Consider the following 18,955-nt stretch of genomic DNA (forward strand, 5'->3'; position numbering starts at 1 on the left):
ACCCCACCCCCGACACGCGCTTCTCTATGGTTCTCGCGGTTGCTACGAGACGGCGAGGCGCGAGCGCGCTGCCATAGCAACTCAACGGCGGCGGCGGCGGCGGGCCGCCCTCGTCCCTTTCGACAAAAAGAGCGCGAGGGAGGGCGAGGGGTTTAAAAGCCCCGGCGAGGTAAATGGCCTCCGCTTCTGCCGCTTCTCCTCGAGTCGCCGGGGGGGCCGTTTCAACCTCGGAGGGGGGGGGAAGCATTCGCGAGGCAAAAAACTGCATATATATATATCCATTTGTGATAAGTCATTGTGGTATTAATCCTGCCGTCTCTTTCCCAAACTCTGAGGGCACAGTTTGTTGGTGTGGGTATATATATATATATATATATATATATATATATATGTGTGTGTGTGTGTGTGTGTGTGTGTATGTGTGTGTGTGTGTATATATATATATATGTGTGTGTGTGTGTATATATATATATATGCGTGTGTGTGTATATATATATACATATATATGCTTTCGTAGATTTTCACGGGTACAGGAATGCAGGTTTTGGTGTCTTCGGGTGTCTTCCCGTGTAAGAGTCGGGGTGTCTGTGCGACGTTTCGACGAGGTCTCACTCGTCATCTTCAGGCTGGTGCTTTCGGCTTCTTGTTACTGGAACAGAGCAGGATCTTAGTGTTTGAGTTCCTATAAATACTGTTGAGGGGGTGTGGTGTATAGCCTCCAACGTTCTGGGCAGAGAGGAAGTTCCTAGATTAGTGTGCCTTTTCTTCTTTTGTTCCTTAATTACTTGAGGGATATCTTGAGTGATTTCATGAGTGATATTCTGAATACCACTTAGGTGGGTCATTAAGTGTGGATTAGTTGCTAAAGCTTTCGTGTCTTGACCTCTTGAGCTTGTGAAGAGTTTTTCGAAGATGGCTGTGCTGCATTTAGTTGTGCTCTGGCTTGGCTTCGTGTATAGGGGCGAGCTGTGGTTTTGTGCCCTGTGCCAGCCAGATCTGTGTAGGGATTGCAGGGGGGTGCAGCATCCGGAGGTGCCACTATAGTTTGGCTACTGGATGGAGTCTGTAATATGTCTGTGGAGAGGGTCTGGGTTTGGGTCTGGTGTGGTTGATTGGTGACGGCGTTCTGTGTGCCTCTGGTTCTGGTGTCGGTTTTTGTGGGGAGGGCTAATTTCCAGATGTCTGGCAGGCGGGACGTGTCGTCACGCTTGTTCATGTTGTGAGGGTGTTTCTCTATCTCGATGGCTTCCATGATTATTCTCTTGTGGTGATGTTCCATGTTAAAGAGCAATTTGGAATCTGCAAAATTAATTTCGTGTCCTGTTTCTTTCATGTGTTGGAAAAGAGAGGAAGTTTTTTCTTCTTTTTTGACGGCATTCTTGTGTTCTGCGATACGTGCATTTATTCGTCTGTTTGTTTGTCCAATGTACGTGGCTGGGCAGACTTTGCAGGGTATTTCATAGACCCCTTGGTTTTCCAACTGGATTTTGTCTTTGGGGTTTCTGAGGATATTGGCTATTTTTTGGTTGGTGCAGAAGGCTGTTTTGATATTGTGTTTATGGAGGATTTTGCTAATTTTATCTGTAGTGCCCTTGATATAAGGAAGGAGGGCCATGCCATTGTTTTCTTCTGTGTCTTGGTTTTTTGGGGGTGTTTCTTTTTGGATTAGCTTGGTAACCCTGTTTTGCTGGTATCCATTGGCGATTAACACATTAGAGAGATTCTGTAACTCAGTTGTCAAGTGGTCTTTGTCAGCCAGGCGTTTGGTTCTGGAGATGAGAGTCTTGGCTACGGAGTTTATTTGTGCAGGGTGGTGGTGTGATTGTGCATGTAAGTAGCGGTTGGTGTGTGTTTTTTTCCGGTAGATAGTGTGTCCTAGGGAGCCATCAGGTTTTTTGTAGATTAGGACGTCAAGGACGTCTGCACCAACCAAAAAATAGCCAATATCCTCAGAAACCCCAAAGACAAAATCCAGTTGGAAAACCAAGGGGTCTATGAAATACCCTGCAAAGTCTGCCCAGCCACGTACATTGGACAAACAAACAGACGAATAAATGCACGTATCGCAGAACACAAGAATGCCGTCAAAAAAGAAGAAAAAACTTCCTCTCTTTTCCAACACATGAAAGAAACAGGACACGAAATTAATTTTGCAGATTCCAAATTGCTCTTTAACATGGAACATCACCACAAGAGAATAATCATGGAAGCCATCGAGATAGAGAAACACCCTCACAACATGAACAAGCGTGACGACACGTCCCGCCTGCCAGACATCTGGAAATTAGCCCTCCCCACAAAAACCGACACCAGAACCAGAGGCACACAGAACGCCGTCACCAATCAACCACACCAGACCCAAACCCAGACCCTCTCCACAGACATATTACAGACTCCATCCAGTAGCCAAACTATAGTGGCACCTCCGGATGCTGCACCCCCCTGCAATCCCTACACAGATCTGGCTGGCACAGGGCACAAAACCACAGCTCGCCCCTATACACGAAGCCAAGCCAGAGCACAACTAAATGCAGCACAGCCATCTTCGAAAAACTCTTCACAAGCTCAAGAGGTCAAGACACGAAAGCTTTAGCAACTAATCCACACTTAATGACCCACCTAAGTGGTATTCAGAATATCACTCATGAAATCACTCAAGATATCCCTCAAGTAATTAAGGAACAAAAGAAGAAAAGGCACACTAATCTAGGAACTTCCTCTCTGCCCAGAACGTTGGAGGCTATACACCACACCCCCTCAACAGTATTTATAGGAACTCAAACACTAAGATCCTGCTCTGTTCCAGTAACAAGAAGCCGAAAGCACCAGCCTGAAGATGACGAGTGAGACCTCGTCGAAACGTCGCCCAGACACCCCAACTCTTACACGGGAATACACCCGAAGACACCAAAACCTGCATATATATATATATATATATGCTTTCGTAGATTTTCACGGGTACAGGAATGCAGGTTTTGGTGTCTTCGGGTGTCTTCCCGTGTAAGAGTCGGGGTGTCTGTGCGACGTTTCGACGAGGTCTCACTCGTCATCTTCAGGCTGGTGCTTTCGGCTTCTTGTTACTGGAACAGAGCAGAATCTGGTGTTTGAGTTCCTATAAATACTGTTGAGGGGTGTGGTGTATAGCCTCCAACGTTCTGGGCAGAGAGGAAGTTCCTAGATTAGTGTGCCTTTTCTTCTTTTGTTCCTTAATTACTTGAGGGATATCTTGGGTGATTTCATGAGTGATATTCTGAATATCACTGGGTGGGTCATTAAGTGTAGATTAGTTGCTAAAGCTTTCGTGTCTTGACCTCTTGAGCTTGTGAAGAGTTTTTCTGAGAAGATGGCTGTGCTGCATTTAGTTGTGCTCTGGCTTGGCTTCGTGTATAGGGGCGAGCTGTGGTTTTGTGCCTTGTGCCAGCCAGATCTGTGTAGGGATTGCAGGGGGGTGCAGCATCCGGAGGTGCCACTATAGTTTGGCTACTGGATGGAGTCTGTAATATGTCTGTGGAGAGGGTCTGGGTTTGGGTCTGGTGTGGTTGATTGGTGACGGCGTTCTGTGTGCCTCTGGTTCTGGTGTCGGTTTTTGTGGGGAGGGCTAATTTCCAGATGTCTGGTAGGCGGGACGTGTCGTCACGCTTGTTCATGTTGTGAGGGTGTTTCTCTATCTCGATGGCTTCCATGATTATTCTCTTGTGGTGATGTTCCATGTTAAAGAGCAATTTGGAATCTGCAAAATTAATTTCGTGTCCTGTTTCTTTCATGTGTTGGAAAAGAGAGGAAGTTTTTTCTTCTTTTTTGACGGCATTCTTGTGTTCTGCGATACGTGCATTTATTCGTCTGTTTGTTTGTCCAATGTACGTGGCTGGGCAGACTTTGCAGGGTATTTCATAGACCCCTTGGTTTTCCAGCTGGATTTTGTCTTTTGGGTTTCTGAGGATATTGGCTATTTTTTGGTTGGTGCAGAAGGCTGTTTTGATATTGTGTTTATGGAGGATTTTGCTGATTTTGTCTGTAGTGCCCTTGATATAAGGAAGGAGGGCCATGCCATTGTTTTCTTCTGTGTCTTGGTTTTTGGGGGGTGTTTCTTTTTGGATTAGCTTCGTAACCCTGTTTTTCTGGTATCCATTGGCGATTAACACATTTGAGAGATTCTGTAACTCAGTTGTCAAGTGGTCTTTGTCAGCCAGGCGTTTGGTTCTGGAGATGAGAGTCTTGGCTACGGAGTTTATTTGTGCAGGGTGGTGGTGTGATTGTGCATGTAAGTAGCGGTTGGTGTGTGTTTTTTTCCGGTAGATAGTGTGTCCTAGGGAGCCATCAGGTTTTTTGTAGATTAGGACGTCAAGAAAGGGGAGTTGGTTGTTGTCTTCTATTTCCATAGTGAATTGTATTTTGGGGTGTAGGCTGTTGAGATGTGTGAGGAAGCTATCTAGTTTTTCTTTCCCGTGTGGCCAAATTACAAAGGTGTCGTCAACATATCTGAGCCAAAGTTTGGGTTTGTGTTCTGACTTGTCTAAAGCATTGGTTTCAAAGTGTTCCATGTACAAATTTGCGATGACCGGTGAGAGGGGTGATCCCATGGGTGCTCCTTCTATCTGTTTGTATCTTTGTCCATTGTGGATGAAGTACGTGTTGGTTAGGCAGTGGTTGGTCAGGTCCAGGATGTATTTGGGGGGCTTGTATTTGTTTTGAATGGCTGTCAAGGCTTCATTAATGGGCACTTGAGTGAAGAGAGATACAACATCAACCACACCAGACCCAAACCCAGACCCTCTCCACAGACATATTACAGACTCCATCCAGTAGCCAAACTATAGTGGCACCTCCGGATGCTGCACCCCCCTGCAATCCCTACACAGATCTGGCTGGCACAAGGCACAAAACCACAGCTCGCCCCTATACACGAAGCCAAGCCAGAGCACAACTAAATGCAGCACAGCCATCTTCTCAGAAAAACTCTTCACAAGCTCAAGAGGTCAAGACACGAAAGCTTTAGCAACTAATCTACACTTAATGACCCACCCAGTGATATTCAGAATATCACTCATGAAATCACCCAAGATATCCCTCAAGTAATTAAGGAACAAAAGAAGAAAAGGCACACTAATCTAGGAACTTCCTCTCTGCCCAGAACGTTGGAGGCTATACACCACACCCCTCAACAGTATTTATAGGAACTCAAACACCAGATTCTGCTCTGTTCCAGTAACAAGAAGCCGAAAGCACCAGCCTGAAGATGACGAGTGAGACCTCGTCGAAACGTCGCACAGACACCCCGACTCTTACACGGGAAGACACCCGAAGACACCAAAACCTGCATATATATATATATATATATATATATATATATATATATATATATATGTGTATGTATATGTGTGTGTGTGTGTGTGTATATATATATGTATATATATGTGTGTGTGTGTGTATGTGTATATATATATATGTATGTATATGTGTGTGTGTATGTATATATATATATATATATATATGCACGGAAGTAGCCAAGGGGGGCAGCGACCCTCCTCCAAATCAAATAAATCAACAGAAATCCTTAACTAACTGAGGTTCTGCCCACCCCCAACATAAATCCTGGCTACACCTTTGTGCAGAATCTCTTGCACAGCCAGGATTAATCCACAGCCCTCCCCGCCCCATCGCGTACAGTGCACAGTTGTACACGGGTGAGCTTTGACCACTTTTTTTGTTGTTGAAAGCAGTATATGTTAGATGCAGAGAACAGTCTGTAACCTACACACATACATAAAGGTAAAGGTAAAGGGACCCCTGGCCATTAGGTCCAGTCGTGGCAGATTCTGGCGCTCATCTCGCTTTATTGGCCAAGCGATCCGGCGTGCAGCTTCTGGGTCATGTGGCCAGCATGACTAAGCCGCTTCTGGCGAACTAGAGCGGCGCACGGAAACGCTGTTTACCTTCCCGCCGGAGCAGTACCTATTTATCTACTTGCACTTTTGATGTGCTTTCGAACTGCTAGGTTGGCAGGAGCAGGGACTGAGCAATGGGAGCTCACCCCGTTGCAGGGATTCGAACCACCCACCTTCTGATTGGCAAGCCCTAGGCTCAGTGGTTTAACCCACAGCGCCACCCACGTCCCATGACACACATACATACTCATTTTAAAAAGCCTGCTGGATGTGTGAACAGATCCCCCCCCCCATGTACAAGCAGGGACATTTTCAGGATCAGCCGTCTGCTTTAGGCTCCTGTAGTTGACACTCACTGGTACCCCATAGCCACAATGCTTCTCTCTCTCTCTCTCTCTCTCTCTCTCTCACACACACACACACACACACACACACACTTCAATTCAGACTTCCAGTATGTTTGCTTGAAAACAATTCCCAGTGAATTCAATAGTATTCATTCCTAAGAGATGATGGCAACAAGCCTAACACCTCATTGAACTCAGTGGGGTTTACTTCCAAGTAGGTAGGCATGTGATTGAGTTTTATATGAAGGATTGCAGCCTAAGACAAGCATCTACTTGATTAGCTATGCTTCTTGACCTTTGGTGACTTTTTTTTCCTTTTTGTCTTAGTATTGATGCTTTAGTATACAAATTTTGCGCTGAGAACAAATCTGAAGGAAATGTTCTAGAAAGGGAAAATGTTACATATGTGTGGGGAATTTTGACCAGGGAGGGAGGATCGACAAACAGTGATGATGATGCTACCATGTTCAAGAAGATCAGGCGGTGTGGCAAGGCCAGTACATGTCTTTTGAGTTATCCAGGTAAATCTTCGTTATCCAAAGTAAGACAGCTTGAAATAGCTTCATAGAATTGTAGAGTGGTCTTGAGGGTCATCTGTTTAGGAATAATGTTCTTTTTAGTTCTCTTAGCTTTCTGGTTTTGGACCTAGTACAACCATGCCTGTTCCAGATGTTATGTTCTGTGCGCAGCAGATCCATGTTCCTCCTGAACTGCCAGATATTATGAAACAATTTACCAAGGCTGCTATCAGGACCCAACCGCGTGATGTACTTCAGTGGTCTTATGCGTGAGTAGAAAACTGCAACTAATGGCCCTGATCCAGAAGTCTTCACATAACAATCACTATTGGATAGCATCTCTGTGGGAGTGGCGAACTGGCAGCACAGGCAAAGCCCCCTTGCACAACTTCCAAAGTGCCCAACAGCCAACTGGTTGTCAGGAGCTTCTGAAGCTTTTTTGCAAAGCAGGATTGTACTTTGTGGGAAAGTCAGTCTTGCTTGGTCCAGTGCATAAGAATGCTTCCTGCAAATAACTCTCACTCACCTGAACCCAGCGCTAATCAGGACTGACCTCCCCATGCATTGCCTGATGCAAGGGGAGGTCAATCCAGCTAGATGCAGGTGTGCTAGAGAACTCTTGTGTGTACAGAAACCTGCTCAGTTTAGCAGGTTATGAGCCAATTTGGCAGGTTTGGCTCATGAATGTTACTGTCTCGCTTAGACAAAATGATAATAAAAACAGTGAGTTGAAAAAAGACGGTTCCTGAGGATGGAGAAATGGCAGTTCACTCAAAGTCCTAACCAAATTGGCAGTCTTGAGCATTTTGGCCTAAACAACATTAATGCATTGGTGTGCAATGGCAGCTGAACAACCTCTAAGAATGAGAAAATAAATGTTTCCCAATAGGTAGCAGAATTGTGGCAGAGAGAGATGCTTAGTTATTTTACCATTAGTAGTTTTCTACCTGCAAGGCCTCATCCCATGGGATTTTAAATCCATGTTTCCCTGCATTATGGGAGGAAAAGTCTCCCTACTCCCTTCTACCCTAACAGGAAATGGCTTTTTCTCCCTGAAACGGCCTATTGGGCCACCGTTATACACATCTGACCTTTAAATTCATGTACTGATTTTGAATATTTATTTATTTGACCTGAACCATCTTTTTGCATTTGTGCTATCATAGGTATTTCTATGCTTTGTCAAGGGGAGAACCTCTTCCTGTGAAGGACCGTCTTGAAAGGCCAGTAGCCACACAGAAAAATGACACTGGCCTGACTCCAGGACTCCTTAAAATTTTGCATAAACAGGTAAAAGTCTTTGCAGAATGTGCCCTCAGTATTCCTATGAAACATCTTTAATTTTTTTTTTTAAAACAGCTCGCAACCTAGGGAGAATGCTGTATAGATTTTAAAATGATTTAAACATCTAATATTAATGTTCTTTTAGAAGTAACTTTTCGTGCTGTTTTCTTATGGTTTATCTATGATGTACATGTGTTTTTAAAGCTCTCTGAAAAGGAAACTGTGGAAATATCGGACCTTCAGAGAAAGTGGAAAAACTTGTGTTTGCCAATGGACCAGCTCCGCAACCTTCTTCGACTGGGCAATTTTGCAGAAGGAGTGGAATGGATGAAGTTCTTTGCCCTTGCATGTAGCGCTCTTGGTGGGGTATGTAGGCCTGTCAAACATTATGTGTACCAGTTTGCAGTGTTTAGAATTTTGAAAGATCAAGAGTCCTATATTTATGTTCTCTTTCTCTCTCTCTAGAGTTTGAGACATGGCTTAGCTCACAGTTTTTCAACTTTTAAATTTTGTATTGGAAATCTGATTTTCAAAATTTGGAAACAGTTTCACATTCATCATTCATTACAGAGGTGACATGTTTCTTCCTTAGCAGTATCATTTATTTGGTTCCTAATATTCACCAAGAGCAAATTACCTGAAATTTTCAGTTTGAGTAGAAATTAAGAGACCAGTTCATAGCAGAAATTAGGAATAATGTGTACCTGAATTGCAGATTTATTTCATGGTGCCATTCAATTATGCCTGTTTAGTTGCACTGGATGTAATTAATTTTTAAATGTTATACTGAGTTTCTTTTTGGTTTATAAACAGATTACCTATCACCTTTTAGGATTACACTAGTAAACTGAGGAGTGCTTCAGATTTTATGAATGCATTAATCAGAAAACATGTAGAAAAAAGCATGTGAATCCTAGTAGATTGTTACAGCCTGGTGATGGCACATGCTTCTGTGCAGTTTTCCAGTACATCTCTGTGCAATTAGCCATGACGTCCTGGCAGATGCAATAAATTAGAAACATGCAGCATCGTCACACATGATAATTTCTACACAATTTCCATACTTTTTGCTAATATATCATTGGTGTTTGATCCTGCTCTTGCAGTGGCTATGCACAGATCACTCTGTACTTTCATCACTTCACTTTATTGTAGCGTATGACTGCTAATGTATGCTTGCCTTTTATCTTTTTCAGTCCTTACTCAGTTCTATGAAACATGCCTGTGAAATTCTTACAAATGATCCAGAAGGTGGAGCAGCCCGCATTCCATATGACACATTTGCATTTATCTATAGCTACTTGGCTAGCTTAGATGAGGAGATAGCGCAGGAATCTACTGAGAAATTCCTCAAGGCTCTTAAAGAACAAGTGTAAGTATTAATTGGATGTCTGAATGTAATACAATCCAGATTCGGCTTGTAACTGCATTTTAGTCAAGCAGGCTATTTTTATTTGTTCTTCTGAAGCTATGGTTTTCATGAGCAGATTAACACATTATTTTTTTCACCAGTTTTGAAGGAGAATTGCTCTTTGACGTTTCCCCTGTAGCTGCTTCTTGCAGCTTCTTACAATGTAGGTTGTACAGTTGAGTTGAGAATTTGGTTACTGAAAGAAAAATTAAAACAGCAATAAAAAGTTTAAAAAATATTAATAATATTTGCCTGTTTCAAATTGAGAATTAAATTAGAGTGGAAAATATTAATCTGCACTGAGGCTTATGCCAACCATGGTTACCTTTAATCCTAGCTTGCAAACCAGTTTTAAATTCTATTTAAAGTCAGCTACGGTTAGGCTTGCTGCAAACGTAATTCTACTCAATACTTTAGGCTGAAAAATGAAGGGATAATGAGATTAATGTGGCAGTTGAGAGGAGAAAATGTGCCTTTGTCCTGATCTTTTAACCATGGTTAAGAGATTGGGAAACTGGCTGTAGTCAGATCTAACAGTAAGCAGTGGTTCAGTGTAATGAAAATGTGCCTAGCCTCCCCCATGCTTGTGTAGGTTCCCTGCACCCCATCCACTCCTCCAGCATGGCGATAATTAGGACACTGGAAGCTTAGGTTCATAGAAAGCTGGGTCCTACTGGGCCATCTAGTATTGTCTATACTGATTGGCTTTGGCTCTCAAACACTTCAGGCAGGGAGTCTTTTCCTACTTGGGTATGCTTCCCTTTTAGATTAACCATAGCGTAGCATGTGGTCCAAACTCTTGTGTGGTTAATTTTAACTATGGTTAGTGAAAACAAGCCAGCTTCACAAACTATGGCTTGAAGTTGGCTCATTTCCCCTAGCTGTAGTTCAGATTAACCAGTTTGTCTGGATTTGGATGACATGGCAAGCCGCACACAGTTAATCTAAAATAGTGGATGTTTCTAAACTCATGTCAGAGAAAATTGAGTCCATGTGTCAGCCCAGGGGCAGGCTGTTACATTTGCAATGGGTCAAGATGTTAGACTATTACATCTATGCAGTATTGTGGTATCTAGCATATAATTATGGGGATGGCCATGCTTAGAGAAATATATTCAAACTACTTTTCACCTCCAAATACACACTTTATTTTAGTAAAGGCTGGATATGATACGACCTTAACAGTTCACTACATTATAACCCACCTTATTAATAGGGTAATATTAATATATTATTTTGGCTGTTATATTATAATGCTGGTATCCTAGCTTATGGATGATGTACATGATTTAAACAAGAAGGTACATACATATAGAGATTTGAGGATCTAGCTTGTGGAATAGAAATATCCCTATACACATCTCTGAAAATATTACCGTGAGTTCCTCTTATTTTATGCAAATGTTTTCATGTTAGAATTGCATCCAAATGGGATGAGAGGAAGTACCACAGAATGAATGTAAACTGAAATTAAGTTTCTTTGGGCATTAATAATGAAAACTAATACCTTTTCTTGTAATTTAGGTCACGCAAGGAATATATGGTTGGAGTTGCAGATTTCCGTCCGCTAAAGAAACCTTAAATCAGGACTTAAGAGAATGTGGAATAACATAACATTATCTGACATAAAGTACAGATTTTTAAAGTTAATAATATGCTACCTGTAGTAGTGTCCTTTATGTTCATGAAATTGTGAAGGAGTCTCAAAGCGGCTAACATTCTCCTTTCCCTTCCTCCCCCACAACAAACACTCTGTGAGGTGAGTGGGGCTCAGAGACTTCAGAGAAGTGTGACTAGCCCAAGGTCACCCAGCAGCTGCATGTGGAGGAGTGGGGAATCAAACCCAGTTCACCAGATTACGAGTCTATTGCTCTTAACCACTACACTACACTGGCTGTCTTCAGATGTCTTCTAAACGTCATGTTTATTCCTTTGACATCACCAGCTCAATATATATTCAACTTTGAACTTGCACAAGGCTGTCTTGAGTCAGCTGATTCAGACCTTCACTTTCATAAAGAAATGGATTAATTGCTTTAGAGTGCAGGTGATTTAATTTAGGGGAAATAAGATGACATGTTTCAAGTTTTTGTAGGATCAGCAAGTTAGTAATTAATAATCTTGAAAAGATGCTGACTTGGTTAATGATCACATCTGCAAGATACTAAGCCTTGTTTTCTTCCCAAGTATTTCAACATGCTAGCTAGCCCCAATCCAGTATCGTTAGCATGATGCCCTTCATGTTCTATTGAAGCAGGTCTAGGTAGGAAGAGGAGAGTATTTGTTTTACAAAAGAGGGACATGTTTGTGTCTCCCCCTCTTTATGAAAGAGGAAACGTGTAGTAAGCTCCTATGTGGCACCCCTGGAAACATTAGCATCCAAAGAGACATAAAAAGACATTCATAGAATGGTGGAGCAGGAGTAGCAGAGCTGATTCCCCCCCAAACTGCTATTATGTTAGTAAAAGAGGATGGGTGCTCTGTGAACAAGCCCCTAAGGGCCTCTGGCCTCATGTACTCTCCCACCCTTCTTCACAACTTCCAGGATCATTATGGGATTTGTGTGCAAGTGCAAGCCAGTTTGCTGGTTTTCTCAAATTGCAAACTCTAGTTTGCTACAGGTAGACGTGTGTGAATGTTGTCAATTTTGGTTTTTCATTTTTCAAATCTTAATCAGTTCTCCACATTTTTGCTCAGTCCCTCCTGCAGTTGCCCATCCAGCTACCCTCTCCCTCTGCTGCCACAGGGCTATCTGACAGACTGCTTCATCAAATTTAAGAAACTACCATCTGTCTTGGAAGGAAGAAGTGGCTCTCAAATGTTCCTGCAAATATACTTGAGTTAATACATGCAAGTTTTATGTTTTGAGTCCCGCAAGAATTTACATTCTTCCAAGCTACTCAGAACTCACCTGAATGTAGTAGTAGTAGTAGTAGTTGTTTGGCAATATGAACATTCTTAACTCTGCAGGGCTGCCGCCATCTTTTAATAATCCTGTATCTGTAAAATAATTTCCAGATGCGACTTTGGACCTTTCTGACCATCATCTGAAAACACGAAAACCAAAGATGTTCTTATATACAGTGGTTCCTCGGGTTACATACGCTTCAGGTTACAGACTCCGCTAACCCAGAAATAGTGCTTCAGGTTAAGAACTTTGCTTCAGGATGAGAACAGAAATTGTGCTCCAGCGGCACGGCAGCAGCAGGAGGCCCCATTAGCTAAAGTGGTGCTTCAGGTTAAGAACAGTTTCAGGTTAAGAACGGACCTCTGGAACAAATTAAGTACTTAACCCGAGGTACCACTCTCTCTCTCTCTCTCTCTGTGTGTGTGTGTGTGCATGCATGCTGGGTGAAAAATAGCATTGGCTAAGATCAGCATAGGGCCACAGTTTATACTGCCGTTACATCAGGGTAAGTGTTCACAGGTGGGACTTGTAGCGCAATGCTACAACTTCTTAGCAATGGAACCAGGCCTGAAAGCAGTTTCTTCTCATCATAGGTGACTAGATAACTGCATAATTGCAATGTCCACTGGCTGTAATTCAGCCCAGAGCAGCCAAATCCCAATAATTGTAATGCGACTTAAAACATGCAAACATAGGCTTCCACCTTTTTGCTAGCTTTACACAGTCTTTAATCAAAGGGTCAAAATAAAAAAATTCCTTCCTGTAGCACCTTAAAGACCAACTAAGTTAGTTCTTGGTATAAGCTTTTGTGTGCATGCACACTTCTTCAGATACCTAATCAAAGGTATCTGAATCAAAGGGTGTCATCATGCACAAAGCAATATGTGGAGTGGGGGAAAGGGTGGAGTAATTCAAGATAGGAGGGAGGGGATGATTATGCCTCAGCAAGAGTACCAAATCATTTCATATGTTTTGTGATTTTCAAATATCACACAGTACAGCTGTAACAATTTTCTTCAGAGCTTAGTTGACTTTTGCTGCCAAATCTGCAAAGCGATCACTCATTGTCTGTCAGCTGGGATCTTGACCTCTGTTTCTTTGTTTCTGCAAGGATACATCATAAATTGCAATATTTGTGTTAGGTCACAGATGTAACATGGTTTTGTGGACATTCAAGTGGTAGGGAGGAATAAGCCCATGAAGCATGCAAATGATCAAAACAAACGAGTGTTCCAAACGAGAGAGTCATGAAGAACATAAGATTTATTTAGACCAAGGCAATTTAGGCTACAATCCTAATTCCACTTACCTGGAGAGGAAGTCCCATTGATTCGATAGAACTTAGACATGGTTAAATTTTTGCTGTTAAACTATGACCCAACCATGTTTTAAAACATCAAGAAACTAATTAATTTTGAGTTCAGCCAATTATCTATTTTGAAATTCTTTTATTCTTTTTTTAACAAGTCTGCTTACTAACCAATTCCTATGACTCGGGGATGGGAAACGATCCGGCCAGGTTAGATCCTTATCTCCCCAGCCATGTGAAGTTTGACAAGTTATGGGGAGTTTTACAACATTTGAAATTGGTGCATGGTCTCAAGGTTTTGGTAGATGCACAACATAATTTAGGGCTTCATAAAAGCTGCACCTACTGAAACTCCTACACAACAGCAGTAGAGGAGACAAATTCTCCTTTGCATACCTTAATGCCAGGTGGGCCAGATTGTTGTTTATCCCCACCCCTGTGGGCCAACTGATAGGTGGGCCCACCTGTCAGTCACAAGTCAGCTGGATGTCAGGCTCTTGGCAAAGCATCTAGCATAGAGCTGCCAAAGCCTCTTTCTGCAGGAATCAGCAGTGTGATTGACTTCCCCATTGATTCAGCTGCATCTCTATTTGTCTCAGCTGGCATCACATATGACATTATGATGGCAGACTTGACCTGTGGGTCAGAGGTAGGAATGGACAGGTATGCCAGCTTGGGTTTATCCTTGCCTCATTTTTCCAGTCTTCAGTTCTCCACATTTTGTGATGGCCTGGGATTTGGACTCGGATGCTGAACCTGAGAGATCCCAGCCTGCACAGGTTCCCCTGCCTCCAGAACCAGCTGAGCCGGGGTTGCGGCATGAGCCTGAAGGGTCCTCACCTGTCCTGGATGCTCAGGCGCAGGCACCAGCTGAGTCTGCTCTGGCGGGGGGTTGCCTCTGGGTCCAGTAACCCTCCAGCCTCTCCTGAGCTGCAGAGGCTCAGGGCAGAGAGGCGGAGGGAACTAAGTTCCCACACGAGGAGTGCTCGCCTCCAGGCCGGGAGAGGCGAGTCACCTGAGGACCGGGGCCACCCTATGCCTCAGGGCATATAAAAGCCAGCCAGCCCCAGTCCCAAGTTGTGGGAGCAACGTTGGTGGTTCTCGGTCCCTGCCTGAACCCTGCCCAGCCCCCAGCTTCGACTTTTACGAACTGCCTTCATATTGTTTCATCGACCACGGGCTGGACTTAGACCTTGCCTCTTGATTAACCCCCGGGACCAGCACACATTTCTTCATCTGTTTGTGATTATATCTATACAGTGGTACCTCCGGTTGCGGACAGGATCCGTTCCCGAGCTCTGGTCGGATCCCGAGGTTTCAGCAACTGGAGGGAATGCTTCTGCACATGCACGCATGGCGAAACCTGGAAAAATACGGGTTTGCTGCGTTTGCATCCTGAAGGATACGCAACTGGAGGTGTGGTATCTGGAGGTACCACTGTATCTCTCTCTCTAAATGTATTGCCAGTAAAATATTTTGAATTTCTCCTAATATACACATTTCTGTATGCAATTTCCCCATATGTAACTATGTTTGAATGCTATTTTTATGCATACACGCGCGGTTTACCTTAGTATATGCATTTTTGCACACATTACTTGGCAGGAAAACTACATTGCAAAATTTGGAGAAGTGAGAATTTCAAAGGATGATCGTGTTCCAATTAACGTATGTTCACCTTTAATGCAAACTGAATCCAATTTTGCCCTGCTGAATCTCTAATGGCTAAGAAGGATGGGGAACTTGTAGCACTTTTGACGTTAGACTGCAATTCCCATCATGCCTGACTGCTGGCCGTGCTGACTGAGGCTGCTAAGAGTTGGAGGTCATTAGCATCTGAAGGACCATAGGTTTCTCCTCCCTGCTATAAAAAAAGTGAAGGTGAATGGATGCCCCAATGATGATAAACCTCTTGGAAATGGGCATTTTTTCTCGGGGGTCGCTGTACCAGCAGCAATGCTTAGTAGGTACAGCCTCACTTCTATTTGCTCTGGATGGATAATTTTGTGAAGTGATACCATTTTTTGCTCCTGGCGAAACAATGTCCTAGTTTAATCCATTCCTGAGTTTCATGCAATAACAGAGTGAAAACTAGTTCATATAGTCTCAAAAGGTTTCAGATAAATTAATCAGCAGCCACCATAACTCAATCAAGGTAGTTACTATTTTTTTAGCAGTCTTGAGATACCTGTGGCTTCCCCTGTAGACCTGCAAGACAGAAAAAGCTAGACGTTCTGCTGGCAGGATGAGGTACTGCAGGTGACTCCAGAATATTTGCAACTTCACATCACTACAATTTTCCAGCACAGCCAGGATAACAAATTATCAGCTTGTCAAAAATGTAAGAAGCTATGGTGTTAGGTCAGTGGCATTTTCTGTGTGGCTACTGGGATTTGAAGAGGACCCTTCACAGGAAGAGTCTTTACAGAGTAGCCAAATAGCTAAGGTTTGCCCACTCCCTGATTTTAATTTTCTTTAGACATTAAGAATCAAAAGCATAAAAAGATATCCTGAAAAGTCAAATATTAATGTTTTCTTTCAGACTTCTGAGGCAGATAACATTATCTTCGCTAAGCAAGTGTGCATGCATAATTTTCATGCATAATTTTATGGGGGGGAAATGCATTTTGTTATATTACATTCAACTAAAAAACAAAACAAGTGAGAGTCAGAAAGTGCATTAAAAAAAAACACACCACTGCTATCTGATTTACATTTATTTAGTTTAAACTGCACTTAGCTACCAGCATTCATACACGCCCGTAGGGATAAATAAGTGTTTGTCAAGGCCAGGGAATCCGGAGGTGAAAAAAGAAAGACAATGCTCAGAATACCTTACATAGTTTCCTAGTTTTCACTCTGTGTTAATGTTTAAAGGTAAAGGTACCCCTGCCCTTATGGGCCAGTTGTGTCCGACTCTAGGGTTGTGCGCCCATCTCACTTAAGAGGCCGGGGGCCAGCGCTGTCCGGAGACACTTCCGGGTCACGTGGCCAGCGTGACGAAGCTGCTCTGGCGAGCCGGCACTAGCGCAGCACACGGAAACGCCGTTTACCTTCCCACTATAAAGCGGTACCTATTTATCTACTTGCACTTAGGGGTGCTTTCAAACTGCTAGGTGGGCAGGAGCTGGGACCGAAAGACGGGAGCTCACCCCGCTGCGGGGATTCAAACTGCTGACCATACGATCGGCAAGTCCTAGGCTCTGTGGTTTAACCCACAGCGCCACCCGCATCCCTGTTAATGTTTAGGTGACTATTAAAAGCAGTCCTGCTCACACTTGAAGGCTGCTATCCTATACATACTTACCTGGAAGTAAGTCTGATTGAACATAGTGTTACAAAGGTTGCATGCCATGTCCAATCTCTGCCGAGATTCGAGGCATCTTACCCAGGGTCATGTTTCTGTAGGCAATCAAGATGTGGTGGAGACTGTTGTGACTTTATGTTACAGTTTATTTTTCATATATTTACACCAGAAGCTTTCAATGGAGGGAGTGCAGCAGTTATAGCATTCACATCTCAATAGGGGCTTGTTCACCCAGTAGTACAGCACTAGATACTCAAGGCTTCTCAAATGCCATCTTCGTGGCTTTGTCCCAGCCTGACAAGATGGATCTGATCTTCAGCTCCCGCATGGAGTTCTGCCTCCTTCCTCCTCCTTCCCAGAAAACCCTTTGCAAAACAACTCCTCCCCTTCTGTCTGCCCCCCCCCATTCTCACTATTCCAAGCCTACTTTTAAAAGGTGACAATTTTTCCTGCAGCCTATATCATTGCTCAGCGTAACTTTGGCAACCTCTATTGGCAAAGACCCAATGATGTATCTGTGATGGACCATCCACACCTCATCCCAGGTGAGGCTCTGGCCCGGAAAGGAAGCTTAATCTGTATTTTTCCCACTGGCCTGGGATCTTGACTGTGGTTTTCTTCTGGAGTGCCTTGCCAGGAAGGGGCTAGGGAGCACAATGTTGCAGTGGTTCTTGTGTCATCAGAATGCTAATGATCTCCAACTCTGTCTTTCTTGTCAATTAGATTTTAGGGAGGCAATGGAGGTCCTGAACTGTTGTCTGTCAGTGATTGACTAGATGTGAACTAACAAGATAAAACGTAATCCAGATAAGACAGAAGTGCTTTAGGTCAGTAGGAAAGCTGATCTCGGATTAGGTGTACAATCTGTTCTGGACAGGGTTGCTCTCCCCTTGAAGGATCCAGTTCACATCTTGGGAATGGGCCTAGGTCTAGTCTTGTTAATGGATGATCCATTGACCACTGTAGCCAGGAGTATATTTGCTCAACTTCTGCTAATGCACCAGCGGCCCACTTTTGCTGGAGATGTCAGATCTGGCTACTACTGGGCAAACTGGATTAGTACCACACAGTACCTTTGAAAGGTATTCATAAACTTCAAGTACTTTGAAATACTCCAATTAGAATGGCAATGAGGGCTAGTTTCTCAGAGTACAATATTTCAATATTATACTCCCAATATTGGCTTCTGGTCCATTTCTGGGCTTAATTCAAAATGATGGTCACAACCAGCACAAAGGAAGGATGGTAACTCAGTGGTAGAGCATCTGTGTTGCATACAGAAGGTCCCAAGCTCAATTTCCCAGCATCTCCACGTGTCCTGAAGCACATTCCCAGCTGGGAGTGTCCTGTCTGAAACTTTGGAAAGTCATGGCCTTTCATGGGCAATACAGAGCTACATGGGCCATTGTTCTGAGTCAGTGTAAGGCAGCTTCCTGTGTCCCTAACCTTTGAATCCCTAAACGAGTTGCAAACAGGATTTTCAAAAGACCTAATTCTCCCATATGATTCTGCTTACCCATTTAGATATTTGACAGTGGCCTTGCTTCACATCCCTCTGCCAACAGAGACACGGTTGGTAGGTATATGGGGCAGGGTCTTCTTGGCTATAGCATTAAGACTTGGGGGTGGGGGGAGTTAGTGAACCAGGTCTGGTTTTAATTGATAGAAAAGCAGTACTAATTATAGAATGATATAACTAGAAAGCAGGTAAAGATAATCCAGTCTAGCTCCTAAATTAAGCAAGAACACACTATGTTGAGTTAAAGTATACCCAATATATTTGTACTTGTCAGATTAATCTGTTAAGGATAATTAGCTCAATCATGTTGAATTCCCAATGTTTAGTTTAACTGTTTTTAGTCCCATTTATAAGTGAGAACAATCTGTTTGTTGTTTATACATGTGTGTGTGTGTGTGTGTGTGTGTGTACGTATATGTATGCATAGTGTTGACCCTTCTGCCGGAGAAGTAATTAAGTATTATACT

At 43.2% G+C, this 18,955-nt stretch overlaps 1 protein-coding gene across 1 annotated transcript; it reads left to right on the forward strand.

Annotated features, from left to right (window-relative positions):
• Nucleotides 1–32: 32 nt before the first annotated feature.
• Nucleotides 33–11,100, forward strand: ROPN1L (rhophilin associated tail protein 1 like). The gene is made up of 6 exons (XM_082234681.1): nucleotides 33–169; nucleotides 6,853–7,019; nucleotides 7,917–8,040; nucleotides 8,239–8,400; nucleotides 9,231–9,406; nucleotides 10,970–11,100. Exons 2-6 carry the CDS (start codon nucleotides 6,889–6,891, stop codon nucleotides 11,025–11,027), a joined length of 651 nt encoding a protein of 216 aa, XP_082090807.1. The 5' UTR covers nucleotides 33–169; nucleotides 6,853–6,888; the 3' UTR covers nucleotides 11,028–11,100.
• Nucleotides 11,101–18,955: the final 7,855 nt, after the last annotated feature.

The sequence above is a fragment of the Podarcis vaucheri genome (genome assembly GCF_965113315.1).
Source record: "Podarcis vaucheri genome assembly, chromosome: 8".
In the NCBI taxonomy this organism is placed as follows: domain Eukaryota; kingdom Metazoa; phylum Chordata; class Lepidosauria; order Squamata; family Lacertidae; genus Podarcis; species Podarcis vaucheri.

Bases quoted from the DNA above. Each gene is read 5' to 3' on its own strand.
- ROPN1L (XM_082234681.1), top strand. From the start codon at position 6,889: ATGCCTGTTCCAGATGTTATGTTCTGTGCGCAGCAGATCCATGTTCCT. The intron at 8,401-9,230 runs GTATGTAGGCCT...TATCTTTTTCAG, and splicing joins CATGTAGCGCTCTTGGTGGG to TCCTTACTCAGTTCTATGAA. The intron at 9,407-10,969 runs GTAAGTATTAAT...CTTGTAATTTAG, and splicing joins AAGGCTCTTAAAGAACAAGT to GTCACGCAAGGAATATATGG.